General features: G+C 35.2%; 1 protein-coding gene across 4 annotated transcripts in view; it reads right to left on the minus strand.

Moving 5' to 3' along the window:
- Positions 1-21,981, minus strand: part of PLA2G4A (phospholipase A2 group IVA) — a 174,063-nt gene that overhangs the window by 33,888 nt on the left and 118,194 nt on the right. For all 4 annotated transcript variants that reach the window (XM_037825146.1, XM_037825144.1, XM_037825147.1 and 1 more), the window contains 5 exons: positions 21,625-21,761; positions 15,732-15,954; positions 12,394-12,508; positions 6,618-6,755; positions 6,413-6,505 (listed from right to left, as the gene is read on the minus strand). In XM_037825146.1, coding sequence (XP_037681074.1) covers positions 6,413-6,505; positions 6,618-6,755; positions 12,394-12,508; positions 15,732-15,954; positions 21,625-21,761 — 706 coding nt within the window. The remainder of the gene's footprint in view (positions 1-6,412; positions 6,506-6,617; positions 6,756-12,393; positions 12,509-15,731; positions 15,955-21,624; positions 21,762-21,981) is intronic.

Consider the following 21,981-nt stretch of genomic DNA (forward strand, 5'->3'; position numbering starts at 1 on the left):
CTTCCAAACAATTGAAGATGAGGGAACTTCCTAACCCATTTATGAGGTTTATACCATCTGAATGCCAAAGCCAGATAAAGATCTCCAAGAAAAGAAAACTGCAAACCAATATTTCTTATCAATATAGATGCGAAAATCCTCAAAAAAAAAAAAAATATTAGCAAATGGAATGCAACAGCACATTAAATAGAATTATACATCACAATCTAGTTGGATTTATCCCAGGTGTTCAAGGGTGGTTCAACATAAGCAAATCAAGTAATGTAACACACACATTAATAGAATGAAGGAGGAAAAAACACATGTGCATCTAAATTGATGCTGAAAAGGCATCTGACAAGAACAAGCACCCTTTCTTGATAAAAACACTTAGAAAACTAGGACCAGAAGGAAATTTCCTCAACATGATAAAGGGCAGGAATGAAAAACCCACAACTAACATCACACTCAATGGTGAATGAATGAAAGCTTTCCCTCTAAGATCAGGAACAAGACAAGGATGCCCACTATCACCACTGTTATTCAATATTGCCCTGGAAATTCTAGTCAGAGAATTTAGGCAATGTGCCAGTTCAGATATACTATGTCTCCCAAGAAAAAGTCATGATCTTTTAATCCAATCTTGTGGGATATTGAGATTAGGTTGTTTCCATGGAGATGCGACCCACCCAACTGTGAGTGACACCTTTGGTTAGGGTGTGACCTCTGATTGAACGTTTCCATGGAGGTGTGGCCCACCCATTCAGCTTGGGCCTTGATTAATTCACTGGAGTCTTAGGGGCTCACAAACAGAAGGTACTCAGAGCTACAGCTTTGAGAGACACTTTGAAGATAGTCATTGGAAGCCAATGCAGACATTTTGGAGAATGCCAATTTGAAACGCAACCTGGGAGCAAGTGGATGCCAGCCATGGGCCTTCCCAGCTAACAGAGGTTTCCTGGATGTGGATGGCCTTTCTCCAGTGAAGGAACCCCATTGCTGATGCCTTACCTTGGACACTTTATGGCCTTCAGATTGTAACTTTGCAACGAAATAGACCCCCTTTATAAAAGCCAATCCATTTCTGATATTTTGCATAATGAGCAGCATTAGCAAACCAGAACAGGCAAGAAAAAGAATTAAAAGTTATCCAAATAGGAGAGAGAGAAGTAAATCTTTCTCTCTGCAGATGGCATGATTCTATATATAGAAAATCCTGAAAAGTCCACAACAAATCTGCTAGAGCTAATATACAAATTCAACAAGGTGGCAGGGTACACAATCAATGTTCAAAAATCAGCAGTGTTTCTATACACTAGTAATGAACAACATGAAGAGAAATTCAAGAATAAATTCTGTTTACAATAGCAACTAAAAAAATCAAGTAACTAGGAATAAATCTAAGCAAGGATGCAAAAACATGTACACAGAAAACTGTAAAACATTGCTAAAAAAATCAATGAAGATCTAAATAAATTGAAGGACTTCCTGTGTTCATGGAGTAGAATGTTCCTGCAGAACATTGTTGAGATGCCAATTCTACCCAAAGTGATTTACAGATTCAATGTGATCCCAATAGAAATTCCAACAGCCTTCTCTGCAGAACCGGAAAAGCCAACCATCAAACTTTTATGGAGGGGTTAGGGGTCCCAAAGAGCTAAAACTATCTTGAAAAATAAGAATAAACTTAGAGGCTTCATAGTTTCCGATCTAATTATGAAGTGACAGTAATCAAAACAGCATGGTATTGGCTCAAAGCCAAACATATAGAGCAATGCAATCAAATTGAGAGTTCAGAAATAAATCCTCACATCTATGGCCAACTGATTTGGAAAAGGCTGCTATATCCATTCAATGGAGAAAAAAATAGTCTTCAACAAATAGTGTTCAGAAAATTGTATACCCCTTTTCAAAAGAATGAAGGTGGATCCCTACTTCATACAAAACTTAAGTCACAATGGATCAAAGACCTAAATAAAAGAACCAAAACTATAAAACCCTGAGTGGAAAGCATAGGAAAGTAGCTTCAGGACCTTGTATTTGGCAATGGTTTCTTATTCTTTATACCAAAAGCACAAGCAACAAAAGGAAAAACAAATAGATAATTGGAACTTCATCAAAATTAAAAACTTTCACACATCAAAGGAAGTTATCATGAATGTAAAATGCAACCTACACAATGGCAGAAAATATTTGGAACCACATATTTGATATGTGTATCCAGACTATATAAAAAAAATCCTAAAATTCAACAACAGAACGAAAAGCACTCCAGTTAAAGAATGAGCAAAAGAGTAAAATAGACATTTCTCCAAAAAAATAAACAAATAGCCAATAAGCAGATGAAAAGATGCCCAATGTCAATAGTCATTAGAGAAATGCAATTCAAAATCATGAGATTTAATTTTATGTCCAATAGAATAGCTACTATTAAAAAAAAAAAAAGAAAAGAACATGTATTGGAGAGAAATGGGAACATCCATTCACTACTGGTTGGAATGTAAAATGGTGCAGCTGCTGTGGAATAAAATTTGGCAGTTCCTCAGAAATACAGAGTTACTATACGCAATACCACTTCTAGGTAAATACGCAAAGGAATTGAAAGCAGGGATGTGAACAGATATTTGCATGCAGATGTTCATAGTGGCATTATTCACAAAAGATGGAAGCAACTTGTGTCCATCAATAGGTGAATCAATAAACAAAATGTATATACACACAATCAAATATTGTCAGCTGTAAAAAGGAATGGAGTTCTGATACATGTGACATGGATGAACCTTGAAGAAATCACTTTGAGCAAAATAAACCAGGCACAAAAGGACAAATGTTGTATGATCTCACTGATATGAAATAATTAGAATTTCAGATTCACAGATTCAAAAAATCAAATACAGGGTACCAGGGGCCATTGTGGGGGTTAGGGAATGGACAGTTAACACCTAATTGGTAAAAAGTTTCTGTTTGGACTGATAGTAAAGTTTTAGTAATGGATGGGGGTGGTGATAGTAGCAAACATTGTGAATGTAAATTAATACCACCACTACTCAATTACATATTTGAATGTGGTTAAAAGAGAAATTTTAGATTGTATATATATATTACTAGAATAAAAACATTAAAAAAAAAAACACATAGGATTGTGCAACACAATGAACCCTAACATAAACTACAGACTGTAGATAATAGCATACTTATAATAATAGTTTCATCAATTGTAACAAAGATACCACACTAAGGCAATGTGTTAACAACAGAGAAGACTGTGTGAGGGGGGTATATGGGAACACTGTATTTTCTTCATGATTTTTCTGTAAGTTTGAAATCTCTATATTAAAAACAAAGATTAGAATAAAATCTGTGCTTCCTGCAGAACATATTAAGAAAACAGCTATATAAACTAAAATAACCATAAATCTTTAAAATAAAGACAGCAGTAAAATCTAGCATAATAGCTGGTTGTCTTTTTCTCCAGTAAAACATATTTAAATTATGTAATAAACAGATAATTCTTACAATCTCCATTTGTAGAAAAATCAAAGTTTCTTTGGACACCTATATGAAACGATTTTCTATATAGTGACTTTTATATCCTTCTATTAGTCAACAGAATTTTTCTTATTTTAAGAAATTGACTCCAAATTTACAAATTTTAGTGAGATGACCATATTTGTGGAATTTAAACTCAAAGAATTATAGGTCTAACATTTGGTTTTTCTGTATCACAAAGTCTAATTAAACAAATTAGACTTTGTTTAATGATTATACCTACATAAATGGTATGTACACAAATGTCATGAGTATGAGTGAAAGCATTAAAGAATGCTTAAGGTAGTATTTTGATATTTTATGTAGTGGAAGCATTAATGAATACTTAAGGCAGTATTTTGATATTTATTTTATAATTTTATAGTTATTTATTATTGTTATATATATGAAATTGAATAAAAGAACGTGTTCTCCAGTTAACATTGTTATCCATTTCATTTTATAATTATTCCAGAAATTAATTTTTTTGTATAGATGAGGGGAGGTGTTAAGAAATGATCCACTCCAGAGGTCATATATATTAAGTGCATTTCTGGTGCTATATGTAGTTTGGAAGGAGGAAATTTTCTTTCCTCAAAATGCTCCTTTTGTTTTTTTGTCACATTTGATCCTCTGATTAAAAAAAAAAAAAATCTTCCACCAAAATATTCCCTTCTTTATAAGGAAGATTTACTGAATTTCCCTAAGTGTTTAAAATGATATGAATAGCTAAATCTTCTGAACTTCTATGTTCTCCATTCATAAAGCATAATGCGCAGCTCCATCAATTCAAAAAGCATATATTTCTAACATTCAAAACACCTTGAAGGAAGCAAGGACTTTTATTTTAGTTACCTAATTATGGTACTGTTTATCTTACATTATTTTGGCCAAGGGAAGAAAACAAACAGAAACCACCTCCCAGCTGCCCCTGAAGAGGTAGACTTCAGACAGCCAATGGATCAAAGCATCAGCAGGAGTCCTCAGGGTCACCCCAGTCACCTCTCTAGCTTCATTTCTGGATATCCTCACTTAATCTGAGGTAACATGCATCCTGCTGATTGTCGGATCTAAAGTACACATCATTCTCCCTAAGTCTGACACGCAGAAGCAGCAAATAAGATGCCAGACCACTGGAGGATGTTTCAGAACACAGAGTATTCTTAAGATTATTTCATGCAAACTTCTTCCTTTTCCTTGGCATTTAGCCATTGCCTCACCCACCTTCAGATGTGTTATTTCAGTCCTATTCTCTTCCTGCTTTAGGAGAAAAAAATAACAAACCCTACATTGATCAGGATTATTCAACAGAGAAGAGGCACAGGGAAGTAAGCCTCATAATATGTAATACTTCTATTCTTTTTCTTTGTTTTCTGGAATCGTCACATAATTTGGAGAAAAGTTATTTCCACAAAATTAGAGTTGAGAACAGGATAATAGCCTAGGATATAATCAATATCCATTAAAATAAATCAGGTTAGATCATTTTGGCATTTCACAATTTGCCTCATAACTACCTTTAAGAAAATGTGGTTCTGAATTAAAGCTCATGGCAGGCTGAAGAGTTCCAGCTATAATGGCTGCTTATTAATTAAGTGCAGCTCAGAGAACAGGAGCAAGTACAAAAGTGCCTTTTCATGTTTTTACTTCTAGTTACCATCTTTAGCGCTAATAAAATCATAAGATCATGTTTCCATTACTTATTACAACCACCCAAAATTACAAATGATGCTCTTAAAGAAATTGTTAAGGACTACAGAAGCTTACTGTACTTAATATAAATACCATATAAAATATCAAATAACTAAAATCAAATCTTGCAGGAGGGTGATAATGTTTATAAGCCAACTTACAGTGTTCTAATTAATGCTACTATTGTATTCTCTATTACCTAAAAAGCTTAATTAAATCAACTATCATTGCCTGGGAAACTTTCACATGAAAGCTTTCTCCAAATAAATTGATTGTTGTAAAAATTATCTATGCTATTCTTCAGGTTTTTCTGTTCTCAATCAGACCTGTGATTCTTCAAGGACAGAGAAGAGTTATTAGGTAGTTGTGCTGAAAGTCATCACAACTCTTCTTCCTTGTCCCAGCTGATCTGACCCCAAATTCAGATTTAGCAGATTTAGCAGGACATGACTGCTTCCCACTACCAGTCAAACTAGCCATGACAAGTCAGTGTTTATTAGAACACTGATGGCAAGGCTTTTGGATTATACTGAATGTGTGTTTTGTTTTGTTTGCTTTAAGTGAAATTATTCATCAAAGAAAACCTGTTTCTAAAGCATTATCCTTATAACTAATGAAAATCACTATCCTCAGTTGAGTTTGTCTACTTTTACAAGTTTCATAATGTTATTTTTAATTTATTATGGGCAAATAAGTTAGATTTAGAGAAAATAATTAGTTTTAGTTTACTGGAAGTGATTTGAAAGATTTTTTTCCCTTCTTTTAGTATGAATTAGTAGCTACAAGAAACTAACAGAATTTAGTTTGTGAGTTAGTAATTAAGAGACAAATAAACTCTGAAAAGCATGAATTTACCCTTTAGGTGTCATACTGTGTTCAACTGTTGAATGAAATCTTTAAAAAGCTACTCTTACTAGGTCAAAGGGAGTAATCATTAACACAAATAGCATGCTTAGATGCATATGGAGGAAAAGAAATGGAGATGACCTTGCAAAAATTATTCTCAGGGATCAATGTTTTTATGAATCTCACAACTTCAATATAAGAATAATACTTAAGAAGTAATTTACATAAGATTTTCAGGAAATATTTAGGTTGATTAAACCAAACTAACAGTATCTTTAGAATAATAACAATCTATAATAATTTTTCTCTATACATATATGTTAATGAAATTTATCAACGTAGCTTTATAAGCATGCTTTTACAATACCTAATTCTTCCTCCATTGTGGAACCTTTATTTTGTGAACCAGAAACTCCCAAGACTCTGTTGAACAATATAGAAAAGGCACTGCCCCAGACACCTACAATAAAGCAAAGTCAGAGGATAACTTAGAATGCACCAGAACTTAAGGGCAGCAAAAAAAAAAAAAAAAAAAAAAAAAAAACTAGCAGTGATAGTTTTTGATCACTTACCCATTAAGAAATGCAAGGGGTTTTCTTCATATTTCTTCACAACTGTTCCCATAAAAAATTTGCTTCCAAATAAGTCAGGAGACATGAAAGTACCATATTTAGCCATGCCAATCTCATATGGACTAAATTCAACCCAATCTGAAAGCATTTTAAAAATAAGTCAATCCATTAATAGGAAAATGTTCTAGAAATGAACACAGCTAAAGATTACTTCAATAATGCCATGATTATTCTCATCTATTTATTTAAAATATTAAAAATAGAAACCACCAAATGCCTATTATGTATATGGCATTGTGTAGAAGTTGATGGGGAAAAAGAGAAGAAGTTGAGACAACACAAAAAGATTCCTTTTAATGTGCACAAATATAATATTATTTTCCATTTTAAAACTTAGACATCTTTTATCAAATGCATCCTAATTCTTAAGAGTTGAAAACTAAAAACTGCTGGCTTGGATGTATAATCCATGAATGAAATAGAAGGAATTCAACTCTTTCTTTCTGACAATGCCAACAGCCTATGAAAATGGAAGAAAATGTTTACTAACATTTGCCTTTTCTCCATCTTCATTTAACTATGTGTTTTAACCATTCAGTCTAAATCCCAAGATTACAGTGCAAAATTATTAATACATGACATCTTTGAAGCACCATGATGATTTTGCCTAAGAGCAGAGGCTCTGCTGTTTACTAACTGTGCAACTTTGGGTAAATTACTTGCCTTTTCTGTGTCTTAGTTCTCTAATCTGTGAAATGTGAATATGAACAACAGGTAGTTTGTAGAGTTGTTGTGAGGATACAGTGAATTAAGAAACGTAAAGAGCTTAGAAAAGGGCATGGTATATTATAATTAATCAATAGTAATAACTATTATCTCATCCATTCCCATGGCTATAACCATGTCTAATAATTACACAAATCTTAAGGTATCCTAAAAGAACTCTTGGTTTCTGACTCCCATTTCCCTCACTTGCAATTCTCTCTCTCTTTCTCTTCTTGGTAATTGGTACCACCTTTCATACAGTTTTTCAGGAAAAAAGGCTTTAGGATTATCTTTGATGATTCTTTCTTCCTCACAACTCATATTTAAAAAATCAAGTGCTGTAGGCATTATCATCAGATATATTCAGAACCTGGTAACTTATCCACTTGCCAACATGCTCACACTAGTACAAGCTGCCCTACTATCTCCTCTGGATCTCTAAAATGCCTCCACTCTACTCCCCTTTTTTTGATATGCCATCGCCAGAATGATTTTTTTAAACTAAAAATGAGAGTACACAAATGCCAGCTGGTAGCCTTCCAATGGCTTCCAATTACACTGAAAATAAAAATATAACCTACAAGGCTTCATGATGCTCTGCCTTCTGCTCCCTGTCTGAAGATATTTCCTAACCAATCCCCTATCATGTTTTGTCTTCTTTATTCTACTTTAGCCTCAAAGGCCTTATTGTCCTTCAAAAGGCCAAGCTCATTCCCACTTCAGTGCCTTTACACTGCTAGTCCCATCTGCAAGCATAAAGCTTGCTCCTTCTTAAACTTTAGTTCAAGGTCTTTCTTAAGTATCCTCTCTAAAGCAGTCCCACTACCATCCACCCCTGACCCAACCCATAACTTTCTGTTCTCTCTGATTTATTTTTCTATTTATTCCTGTCTGAAATTATTATCACTTATCCAACAATCCAAAACAATCCAACAATCCAAAATCCAAAAACTCCAAGAGCCACAAGTTTTTTTCCTTATTCATTTGGTGGTAAAACCTGACCTGAAATCATTTAGCATTGAAACTAGGCCTGAAATGCTGTGGGGGCTCTTCATATTCTTTATTTGTCCCATTCAATGTGAATATTGATACATTCTACTAGAAAAACATTATATTTAATTATGAGACCCCAGTGGGGGAATTATGTAATATGCAGTATAAATACCTAATTAATTTTTAAATTCTAAAAAATTCTGGAATTCAAAGCAGTTCTGACCCCCAAAATTTTGGAAAATGAATTATGGATCTATATTTATTGTTACTCAATGGTAGATCAGAACATTCTAATTTCATGAAGGAAGTTACAAAATCACAATGGTGATGAGACAGTGTAATTCATTTCAAATCAAAGTCAAAAGGTACATATATCCTTCATCTGAAAGTGGTGTGTTTTATAACAATTTATGCAGAATTAGGAAGACATGACTAGCCATGTACCAGGGCTGTTGGGTAAAGTTCTATATAACTACCAGTAATTTCCTGTCAGTGGATTTCACAGCCCTATCTTGGAACTGAGCATAACAACTTCCTGGTGCTGACTTTTCTTGCTATCCCTTCGTTATTAAGGGTGAGGCCTGTGCATACAATAATTATACTCATTCTTAAGAGTCAAGATTTTCCCTCTGATCCTCACTGAGGAACTCACTATGGCTGTGTTTGTTTATTTACTGCAAACTGCAATCCCTGTCCTGAACCTCCATCTACTCATTTCCAACTTCCTGTTAGGCAATTATACTCAGATGTGCTGTCATCATATCCCACTACTTGCCTGGAAAGAAACTCATCTCCTTTTCTCCCAGTCTAGCTTATCTGTTTCTGTAAACATGATTATATCTCAGAAAAGTTTTCTTACTGGAACCACCTTTTATCTCCTCATGTTAAATCCATCATCACATCCCACCAATAATGTTTCGGTATTTCACATCCAGCCATTCCTTTATTTCCTTATCATCAGTGACCTCAGTTCTAGGACCTTATTAGCAAAAATACAATGATATATGTTTGCTTCTAGTTTTTTTTCTATCTTCCAATCTACCCATGTGACTAACCAAATTATTTTTTTCAAAAACACCACTTAAATAATTTTAGTTATTGCCCAAAAGCATTAAATAAACTTTCCATTATCATCAAAATTAAGTAAAAATATTTTTGTCTGGAATTCAGATCTTTCTACAATTTAGCACTGAAGGTTTCCCCTAATATACTGGCTACTCTTCACCAGTGTATAATTGAGTCTGAGGCTAGTTTCACTTTACTGCTCCCAAATACATACCTTTGATTTTTCCTTCTAAGCATTTTCTCATGTTGTTTCCATCAAAGCTGCCCTTTCACCTCCCTGAGTTAGAACCTTCCAATTTCAACTTAACCATGTGCCAACTCTGCCATGAAGTCTTTATTACTACATTAAATCTCCTATATTCTTAACACTTCTGTCAGTTCTATACAGTTAAGTAGATAATATTCTATGTGTATTACTCATTAATTTTCCCATGTTTTATTTGTGTTTCTTTAGTGGAATTATAACTTTCCTGAGGGAAATCACTACACTTTTTAAAGTTCTATAAGCTAAGTAATTTGGTTCTTTGACCGTTTCTAATAAAATTCAGAGTATATTTCAACTTTTTTTTTCCTGAATAGCCACTTTCACTCTAAGCAAATTTCACAGAAATAAAGTACAGACATGTCTCCAATCTTTTTTTATTCTTCAATAACTCAAGTTAAGCTACTAGAAAACTCATGACATGCATCTTTGAATGTCTTATCTGGGTACAATATCCACATGGCTAATGTTTAATGGATTTGTCCCACTATGTTAGAAGACACAGCCAGGACCTCCTTATCACAGAAGCTTAACAATGGAAGGTTAATAGTGCATCTTTCATTTCAGTACAATATCACACTTAGGAAGATGGCCTGAAGATACCAACTAAATATAAAACAGCCTTTTATCACTTTATGTGAATCTAAAACTTTCTCTCCCTGAAACATTATTTATTGTTTAATTATTTTGGTCAGATTTTCTCTTGAGAATGGCTATCTACTAAAAGTTCCGAATAAAAAGGGGCCCTTGAGAAAGTGCTGTAATAATCATAACAATAATGCTAAAATGATTATATTTTTATGTCTTTCTACAGTTTTCACTCTTGTCTTCTTCATATCTCATGTTATGTAACTCTGTAATACATATCTGATGGCTATTATGCTTTTTTTTAACAATGAGGACAGTGAGGATCAGAGAGATTAAATGACTCTCCCAAGTTCTTTCAGCTAAGTAAGACAAGGCTTCGAAATTAGAATCTAGTGCTCTTTTGACCATATCATAATGTTTCCAAGATGGAAGATGATTTATTTGGTCATATACACATTTAATACAATTTAATAAAATTTATTTAGTCAATTTCAAAAGGAAATATCATGACTCCACCAGAGAATAGCTAAGGAAAAGGAAAAAAAAAAGCTTATCATGGCGCTTATTTTTCTTATGTGATGAAGTTTCAACTCTCCACTCTGAACTCCTTTACAGTCAAGCCCATTCCATATTGCTGCTGAACATGCCTTTGGTTATCCTACATGCCTCCTCCCACACTAGCCCAATTATTAAATTTGCCTTTCCTATACAAATTCTACACAGAACACCCTACATTGTTAAGATTTACTGGAAACTTAATTTTGGCCTGGCAGTGTTTTAAGAACTTTGCATACTTTATCTCATTTATTTAGCAAAACACTGTGAGTCTTACTCTCACTTAACAGAGGAGAAGAGTGAAGGTTAAAGAAGTTATGTTATGTAGTCAAGGTTACAATGCATACTAACTCTTCTTAGAGTGTGTGCTTTAATTTAACTTCTTTTATAATTATTATAAATTTCCCACAATGAAGAGAAATGATAATGGGGCAGAGAGTGGAGAGCAGTTTATACTTTGGGGAAACTGCTCTTCACAGTCAGTAATAAGAGAATCCAAAATCATAGTATAAAAAGAACAAAGAATTTTTTAGACCAACTTGCAGCTCTGCTGCATACTTTCTATGGAGCAATGTGCAAATCAATTAATCTCTGAGGCTTTGTTTAAAATGTCTCCCTTCCTGGTTGCTGTAAAAAAGGAATAAGATAATAAATGTGATAAGTGCTTTGGTGAACCATAAGCACATTAACTATTTTAGTCAATATTATTAATAAACACTTGTTGAAAGAATGAAGCTCATATTCATCCCTTTTTGTAAACTGTTCAAAATTCTTCCCTGAGATTACTGAGTGAAGGAAAACATTAGACTTAGTAAAATTTGGAAAGATTCTGGATATGTCTGTTAATTACTCCATTCACAAAGATTTATTTTTTGACTCAGGGTATGACTCAGAGGTACTTTTTTCTTAAAAATACAATAAATCCTGCCAGTCTCAATGAGCCTGCAGATTGGGACTGACAGAGGTCCCCCAGAAGTGTGGTGTCACACACGGTCAGAGCACCCAATGAGATGACAAATGGCAGAAGAAATAACTATTTACCTCTTAGATTAAATGAGCAGGAAATTGGAGACATTTTGCTTACCAGCTACCACAAGTATAGACTAGCACTTTTTAGAAAACCTAGAATTGTGCTTTGAATGATAAATATTTATCATATTACCCAATTTAATGAAAATATAACCAGCAAACAAAATAATATACTTTGCCGTAAAACACTAGGCATAATATTTCATTAAAAGTCACTAAAAAAATACTAATTAAAAGTGAATCTTGATTATATTCATTATTTATTTTTTATTTTATAGTTAATTTTTAAATTCCATTAACTTAATGGAAAAATACATTACTTACTAGTTTCATGGAAAACTCTCTACAACCAGAAAAAATTATCCAGCTTAATATTTTCTTATATTTTCAGTGTTATCTTACAGAAAATATATTAAAATAAGCAACTGAATTTGCTTATGATATTCCTCAAAAGAAAGTCACAGGAAACTGCAAGTCAAATGTTCTAGGTAATATTCTGAAAGGAGGAAAAGTACTTACCTGCAAACATTAGCTCTGAAACATCAGGTTTGACATGGAGACAAGTGAAAAGAGGTAAAGGGCACTGTGCAGTATTTACTTTTTCCTTCAAACTACTCAAGGTAGTGTTCATTCTCTGTCCACAGAAGGAAAAAGAAAGTTTTAAATATAAAAACAGATACAGGTACAATTAAAATAGTACTTTCATTTGAGAGTTTCTTAAAACACAATATTTTTATGTTACATAAGTCTTACTTGCTTCTAGAAATCTCCAAGTCATAAATAATCACAAAAAGTAAGCTCTACGGAAGCAATTATCTTCATCCTAAAAAGAATCATAACTCGAGGAACTATGCCTATATTTGAACTGGAAAACAGTTTGGCAACTACGGAGCTTGGAAAGAATTTAGCTCCAGAACTCCCAGGCACAGACATACTCGTCTCCATCTCCCCTGCTTTATCTTCAAATGAAATGTCACACTGTAGTCATGGGTTGAGTTTGTTCCATGTGATCCACTTCCTTTTCTGATGCTCTACAGGCAACCTCCATTTTTCCCCTACTTTCAAAATATTACTTGTATCACCTTCTCATCTAAAAAGATTCCCATTTTGAAGGGAACAGACAGCTAAGCTAAGGATTAAAATGTGTATTTCTTTCAAACACAGGGAAAACAAAAGTACTGCCCCACACATCAAAACTAATGCATATGGAACTCTGAATAGGAAGTGAGATACGGTAGGTTAGTATAGGCTGGAGTGAAATAGTGACACATCCCAGAGTAATTTGGGCAGATAATAAAAAATATATTTACAGCCTCCCCCTCCCCAACCCCGAGGATCTGGGGGAAGGTGCGGATGTGTTGGACATCCTCACATGGACTGGTGCTGATGTTGTAACAAACATTGGGACTGGCGGTTTGATGTGCTGAGCCCTCGATCATGGGACTTGCCCTTAGGAAGCTCGTTACTGCAAAGGAGAAGCTAAACTTGCATATAATTGTGCCTAAGAGTCTCCCCTGAATACCTCTTTGTTGCTCAGATGTGGCCCTCTCTCTCTCTAACTGAGCCATCTCGACAGGTGAACTCGCTGCCCTCCCCCCTACATGGGACCCGACTCCCAGGGGTGTAAATCTCCCTGGCAATGCAGAGTATGACTCCCGGGGATGAATGTGGACCCGGCATCGTGGGACTGAGAGTATCTTCTTGACCGAAAGGGGGATGCAAAATGAGACAAAATAGTTGCAGTGGCTGAGAGATTTCAAATGGAGTTGAGAGGTCACTCTGGTGGACATTCTTATGCACTATATAGATAACACCTCTTAGGCTTTAATGTATTGGAATAGCTAGAAGTAAATACCTGAAACTACCAAACTCCAACCCAGCAGTCTGGACTCCCGAAGACAATTATATAATAATGTAGATTACAAGGGGTGACAGTGTGATTGTGAAGACCTTGTGGATCACACCCCCTTTATCTAGTGTATGGATGAGTAGAAAAATGGGGATAAAAACTGAAGGACAAATGGGCTGGGATGGGGTGGATGATTTGGGTGTTCTTTTTTCACTTTTATTTTTTATTCTTGCTCTGGTTCTTTCTGATGTAAGGAAAGTGTTCAGACATAGATTGTGGTGATGAACGCATAACTATGTTATCATACTGTGGACAGTGGATTGTATATCATGGATGATTGTATGGTGTGTGAATGTATTTCAATAAAACTGAATTTAATAATAATAATAATAATAAAAACTAATGCATAAAGAAGGAATGCAGTTGTGAGGCATGCAACTAGGGGAATGAACCTTGAGGGCATTATGTCGAGTGAAATAAGCCAGAAACAAAAGGACAAATATTGTAAGGCCTAACTAATATAAAATTACTACAATGAACAAATACTGAGAATCGAATTTGAAAGCATAGGTATCAGGGGACAGAATGTGGGCAGAGATTGAACAATCGATGATGCAGGACTGAGGAGTGTTCAATGAGGCTTGTAAAGGTTCATAGATTGTAAATTCTTACAGTAGTCACATCTATTCCTGAGTTTTGACTGTTATTTAAGAGATGTTTATCTGGTACAAAATTTATACTCTCTGTAGCACACTTTCTTATACAACCCGTACGGTCAGCTTATTTAAACAACACGGCTGCATGGAACCTAGAATGGGGAATGAGGTCTCATTATGCACAGGTTAATATGACACCCCAATGTATCCCAGAGTACTTTGGGCAGAAAACGAAAAAGTATTGAGGGGCTGAGGGAAAATATGGAAATATTAAACTTCCTCACCTGAGGAATTCTAATATTCCCTCAAGCATTAGGGAATCCCAATTTAATAAGTCAAGCCCTCAATCTTGGGGCTTGCCCTTATAGAACTTATTCCTGCAAACGAGAAACTAAGCCTACTAACAATTATGCCAAAAAGTCACTCCCAGAGAACCTCTTTTGTTGTTTAGATGTGGCCTCTTTCAGCCAACTATGCAAATAAACTCACTACCCTACCCCCTACACGAACATGATTCCCAGAGGTGTAACTCTCTTTGGCAATGAGGGACAGGACTCCCAGGGATGAGCCTGGCCCTGGCATCATGGGATTGAGAATGCTGTCTTGACCAAAAGGAGGGAAAGAAATGAAACCAAATAAAGCTGCAGTAGCTGCGAGATCTCAAATAGAGTTGAGAGATCAATCTGGAGGTTATTCTTATGCATTATATAGATATTCTGTTTTAGTTTCTAGTGTATTAGAATAGCTAGAAGGAAATACCTAAATCTCTTGAATGGTAATCCAGTAGACTTGATTCTTGATGAAAATATATATAACTTTTATTGTGTGACCATATGACAATGAAAATCTGGTGACAGGATACTCCGTTTAACCAGTGTATCAGCATATAAGTAATAAAATGAAGGCAATATGTATACAAATAATAGGGGGGATAAAGGGTATGGGATGGTTTGGGTGTTCTTTTTATTTATTTTTACATTTTTTAATATTTTTTTTCTTTATTTTGAAGTAATAAAAATGTTTGAAAATTGTGGTGATGAATGCAAAACTACATGATGATACTGTGAGCCACTGACTGTATACTTTGGATGGATTATATGGTGTGTGAGTATATCTCAATAATGTTACATTAAAATAAAACCAAAGTAGCTTGAATGAATTAATAAGTACTAGTTTGATATGTAGAAAGCAGTTATAATGTCTGGCACAAAGAATGTACTGAGTACACACTGTTGAAAGAATAATTGTGTCAAGTGACTTTATAAAATGCACCATATTTTCTTTACCTTAAGACCTTATGATATACATTGTCTACTCGTACTAAAAAAATTGCAGTTTTGGCCATAGCTTACATTATGAATTAGTGTTTCTCCTATTAACATTCCAAAGATATCAGTAAAGGTGACTGGTTGCCCAGAACTTTTCTTCTTCCATAAAGACTCAACATATCTTTTAACCCTCTGTGGTGTAAGAAGTAAAAGAGGGTTGTGGCTAACATTTTTCATTAGCTCTTCATTAATCTCCTTCGGTCCTTTCTCTGGAAAATCAGGGTGAGAATATAAGGTAGACATGTACCTGTAAAAAAACAAACACACACACACAAGAAACATAGTAAAGATAAAGGTCATTACTATAGCAGTCTTCAAGAAAGTAGGCAGGCTCTGTCATAAGAAAAATAATGAATGGTGAAAATATTTTGTTAATGTAATTATCTTATTAGAGATATTAACATATTTGAGGAAAGAATGCATCAGTCAGAAGGGAGCCGATCTACAATGGAAGCTAAGTAAAGGAGAAGTCTCAGAGGAATCAATGGATGTCCCAAACTGCCAGGCTTCCTTTCTATCTGGTTTGCCAGGAGTTATGTAACCCTTTCAGACAATCAGGACCTCACGGCACAGCACATTTGAGTCCTGCAATTTAAATCCACTTGTCTTGATGCAATTATCAAGCAATTTGATAATGTGACGTTTCATTATGATTATCTTAAGGTAGAAAATGTGCTGTCAAACTATTGTGAAGGCCTAATTCCCCTGACAAATGTTTTGTTTTAATTATATGTTGATGAACTAACATTCTGGTTTTAATCATCCTTCTGATGTGAAGTTAGTCAGTGTTAGAATCCTAAGCCTTACCAAACACGGGACTCTGAATTTCTAAGCATACAAATCTGAAAACCAAATCTGGAGAGGAATAAGGTTTTTAAAGTAAATGTTTTTGTTATGGATTGACTCATGTCCCCCACAAAGACACGTTCAAGTTCTAAGCCCTGGTCAGGTGGATGTGAACCCATTTGTAATAGGGTCTGTGCCAGTTCGATGTATTATGTCCCCCAAACGCCATTATCTTTGATATAATCTTGTGTGGGCAGACTTATCAGGGTTGATTAGATTGTAATTCTTTGAATGTTTCTGAGAAGATGCACCCAACCAACTGTGGGTGATGACTCTGAATGGATAATTTCCATGGAGGTGTTACCCCACCCATTCAGGGTGGATCTAAATTAAATCACTGGAGCCATATAAATGAGCTGACAAAAAGAAGGAACTCAGTGCAGCTGTGAGTGAAATTTTGAAGAGCAACTGAGAGTGACATTTTGAAGAGGAGTTACAGCCAAGAGGGACACTATGGAGAATGCACAAGAGCTGAGAGAATAGCAGCAGATGAGAGACAGTTTGAAGATGGCCGTTGAATGTAGACTTTTGCTCCAGAGAAGCTAAGAGAGGAAAAATGCCCCAAGAGCAACTAAGAGTGACATTTTTGAGGAACTGCAGCCTAGAAAGGAATGTCCTGGGAGAAAGCCATTTTGAAACCAGAACTCTGGAGCAGATGCCAGCCACGTGCCTTCCCAGCTAACAGAGGTTTCCGGATACCATTGGCCATCGTCCAGTGAAGGTACCCGATTGCTGATGTGTTACCTTGTACACTTTGTGGCCTTAAGACTGTAACTGTGTAACTAAATAAACCCCCTTTTATAGAAGCCAATCCATCTCTGGTGTTTTGCATTCCAGCAGCATTAGCAAACTAGAACAGGGTCCTTAAAGATGTTATTAATTAAAGTGTGGACTCATTTATGAACAGGATCTTCAAAGATTCTATTTAGAGAAGGCAAAAATTGAATCAGGTGGGCCTTATCCATATGGCCTAAGACCTTATAAGGAGAGGACCTCTAGGCAGAGACATATACTTTGAGCAGAAGTAAAAGCTAGAAGGAACAGACATATAATAGAAGTAGAGAGGAAAGTCAAGGAACCTCAATATTTGTAGAAAGCCAGCACCAGAATGTTGGAAAAAAGTATGGTCTGTTGAGACCTTGATTTTGGACTTCTATCCTTCCAAACTTTGAGAAAATAAGTTCCCATTGTTTCAGCTGACCTATTGTGTGGTATTTGTCATAGCTACCCTGGCAAATTAAGACAACGGGAGTCTTGATAAGCAGAGGAAATTTTTACAAGTGAGTAGTAGAATACAGACGACAAATGGCCATGTGATGGGGACAGAGATTGAGTAATGGATAGCCAACAAGCCACACCAGAATGCTGCAGACTTCATAGAAAGCATGATCTTGCTGACACCCTGATTTGTACTTGCAGCCTCCAAAACTGTGAGACAATAAATTTCTATTGTTTAAGCCAATCAGTCTGTGGCATTTGGCCACTCTTAGCTATACCAGAAATTATCATATACCTTGTTATTTCATATTTAAACTATAAATATCAGTTATCATTACTCCTTCCCATGAAACGATAATGAGCGTAATCCAAAAATAATTTCGTATAAAGGTAGCAGCAATTACAAACAAGGGAACTTCTGTCCTAAACAAAATTTTCTTTGGGGATCACAAAGACAACTTTCTGGGAGGTCTAGGGGTTCTCAGATATTTCCGTATTACCTCATTTGTGCCAAATAATGGTCATGTAAAGAAGACTATAAAAACTTACACAACACAGAAGTGTAATTTGTTTTTCCAAGTCTTTCCGAATTCCTTCTTTTGAACTTTTTACCTTCTCAGTTATATTTTTCAAAAGAGAATGTTCACATGAGTCATCTGGACCACTATTTCTTCCTGTCTCAGGAAAAGTCTCTTCTCTCCATAGATAACATCTTCACCCGTACTTTTTATCTTGTACTGCCCCATCTCTGCCAGAATCTTTTTCTATTCATGATTGTACTATTTGTTTATCTTCCATACATCTCTCTACAGTATTTCTTTCACCTCAGACTTCTTCAAATAATGTTTTACTCTCTTAATTTCTGACAATAAAACAAATAAAAACCCTAAATATAACTTTCAGACAATGAATCTGTCTCATTCTTTCTCTTTCAAACCAAATTGCTTGAAATAATAGATGGCTCTTCCTAGGTTCAATCTCCCACCTTTCTCATCATCACTTCCATTCAGTTGTTATTCTCTGCAATTTCATTATCAGAAGTGACCTTTATTTATATATCTAGTGGTTGTTGCTAAAATCACTAAAGATCTTGTCTTAGTTTCTCAGCTGTTAAAACAAATACCATACAATGGGTTGGCTTAAACAACAGGAATTACTTGATTCACAGTTCTGAGGCTAGGAGAAGTCCAGAACTGAAGCATCATGAAGGCAAAGCTTTCTCCCTGAAGACTGTGGCATTCTGGGACTTGCTCTCAGCAATCCTTGGTTCTTGGCTTTTCTGTCACATGGCAATGCACAAGGCAATATCTTCTCCTTTCTCCTCCAAATCCCAGTGACTTCCTGCTTTTTCACATGGCTTTCTCTCTCTATGCCTGAATTTCATTCTGTTTATAAAACTCCAGTAATCCAAATTAAAGCCCAACCTTATTTAGCTGGGCCACACCTCAACTTAAGGAACATCTTCAAGAGAAGCTATTTACATTGGAACTACACCCAGTAGAATGTGAACCAAGACCAAGAACATGTCCAAACTGGGATATGCAATTCAGTCCACCACAGATCTTCCCAAATCCAGTCCTAATCTAAGCCTTCCTGCAGATTTTTAACACTACTGAAGTTTAACCACCAACTACTCTTGAAACACCCCCGACTCTTGACTCTGGCAATTCATCTTCTCTGATGGCTTCTCTCAGTGTCCATTAGCATTGTGTTTTCCTCCCCCCTTTGTCTTTCTATTAAGTTTTGATATATTCTGGGGTTTTATGAGTTAATTTCTTGGCAGTAATGGCTGAAGTGGTAACAACTGTTGAAATTATAAAGGGAGAACATGTAGATATAACAGAATGAAAGGGAAAGTCTGGAGAAAAGCTCTGGAGAAAAATGATGGAAGTAGTAAAGAAAATATAAAGACAAGAACAACCACAACCAGAGAGGATGAAATAGAACCAAAAAGGTATGATAGGAAGGATTGAAAAGAGGGACACAAAAGAGTCCGTACCTTAACTAAGTGTAATGTCTCAAACCTTAACCAATTTTCACCCATCCTTCCAAAGAAGTCAAGGAGAATGAGAACTTCAAAAGATATTGCTATATTTGGAAATCAGGTGGACTCTGGGTGAAAATCTATTTTAAGGATTTAAAGAGTGAGTGGCTGTTAAGGAGATGGGATCAAAAAGGGGAAGCTAATCTTTGAGGAAATTAGACATCAAAGGATGGGCAGAAGTTTATGCATATATAAACGTGTGCACGTTTAAATGGTTGGCCTATAATTTTAAAAGATAACTTTTTAATTATCTTAATTACATTTTACAGGACTAGTTTTCAAAACCCTGACTGGAGACTATAATATGATGTCCAAAATCTATAATAAAAGCAATGACTGAAGCTCGTAATCAAGCCCATATATGCACAGATGTACCCACAGATCAGCACTCAGGGTCTCGTCTTCCTTTATTTGGTAGGTTTGAGAAAGTTAGCTTCTTGGAGTGTATTAGTCAGCAATGGACCAGAGGGATCTAACAAATCCTCTGAGTACAGAGAAAGAAACCACCCCAAGAATAACAACAAAATGACTGAGGAAGTGAACTATTCTAAGGGTCCAAGTTTTTCTATCACATTAGTCATTAAACAGGCAGGTGCCTGCTCTTTCCTTCAAGGGAAAGGATGATGAAGGGCTACACCCTCCTTTCAGAAGAGATCAATCATTCTGAGGATGCATACAAGGAAGGTGGCAACCGTGGCTCTAGATTTATGTTTATTAACTGAAAATCTGGTTCCAAAATACTTAAGAAACTATAGATTCTTTAAATGTGAAACTCTATGTAGAATATTCAGCCACCTGAGAGAAGGTTGTGGTTTAACCAAAAGTGTCTTAGAATGAGGATCCCAAGGCCTAGGCTTTAATAGTGGCTTTTCCAGTGATCTGGCCAAATCCCTTGGCTTCTGAATCAAATTGCTTTGGCTAAAAAATGAAGAAACTCATGTCCATCTCACAGTAAAAAGATGGCACAGAAACTAAAATGCTAGACTATTTAATATGATATTATGATAGATGACTGTTGCGATGGCTAAGTGGCTAGAAAGGCATTTTATTAAAGTTAAGAGTTTTATGATAAGGTATACTCCTATTTGAGACATCTGTGCAATGTCAGGTAAGCAAACATATAAAAGTAGGTGATATCATCTTTTGAAAATGTTTTATAAACACATTTGTGGAAAGTCAAATCCACAGAATACAAATAGTGTATATACAGATAGATATTTTGATTCTCCATCTAAATTTAGCTGAGTTAAAACATACTTTAAGGATTAATTTCATATTTAGTTAGGTACAAATCAATGAAATCTATTGCCTTTCTGCATTCAAAAGTTGTTTTTATTCTTCTGGGCACTAAGGTATCTTGCATTGTAGTCTATTTGCCCTAAAGAAGAAAATGAATACATAGTGAATCATGTAGACTTAGACACGCTTGCTGGAAGATTGCAAATCACCAAATTATAGGAAGATTAAACTAATTATGGGTGGAGTATGTTATATGAGTATCCCACTTCTTAAAATAGAATATTTATCTAGAATTGTTTAAATTGATCTATTTTTTATTTTATGTTTTAATGACATTTTCAGTTACAAGCAGGCTTAAAAGGTGTAAATGTATGGCAAGAGTCATTATTAGGTATGGATTTGCCTTAAAAAAAAAAACACTTTAAGAACCAGATTTTGTATCAAGTTGGAACATTTCAGTAGTTTGAAGTAAATGTTCAATTTTCAAAATGCCCTTTCTTTTCTAATGTTTGAGTTAGAGAAATCCTCAACACTCAAATGATAAAACTAAGATGAAAAATGCACACTAACCATGTGGAGCCAGAAAGACCTGCAATGTAGGTAGCGCAATCCAAAATTCCTGATTCATACAGAGCCTTCATCACACCAGAAAATCCGACCATGGCTCGAAAACCCCCACCTGAACCCAATATGGCCACCACAGGCACCTGGAATGATGAAACAAAGAGATCATATGCAAAGTAAAAATAATATGTACATATGTACATGTAATAATAATAATGTATATCCTTTTAGTCTCAACTTGTTTGCACAATTCCACATTTGTCATTAAAACTACAAGTTCATTTGCAACATAATACTGTCTAATTTTTAAAAGAAGAAAAGAGCTTGTCATATAAGAAAATCAAGAGTCAATGTTCATTGGAA

The sequence above is a fragment of the Choloepus didactylus genome, chromosome 2, assembly GCF_015220235.1.
Source record: "Choloepus didactylus isolate mChoDid1 chromosome 2, mChoDid1.pri, whole genome shotgun sequence".
Classification (NCBI taxonomy): domain Eukaryota; kingdom Metazoa; phylum Chordata; class Mammalia; order Pilosa; family Megalonychidae; genus Choloepus; species Choloepus didactylus.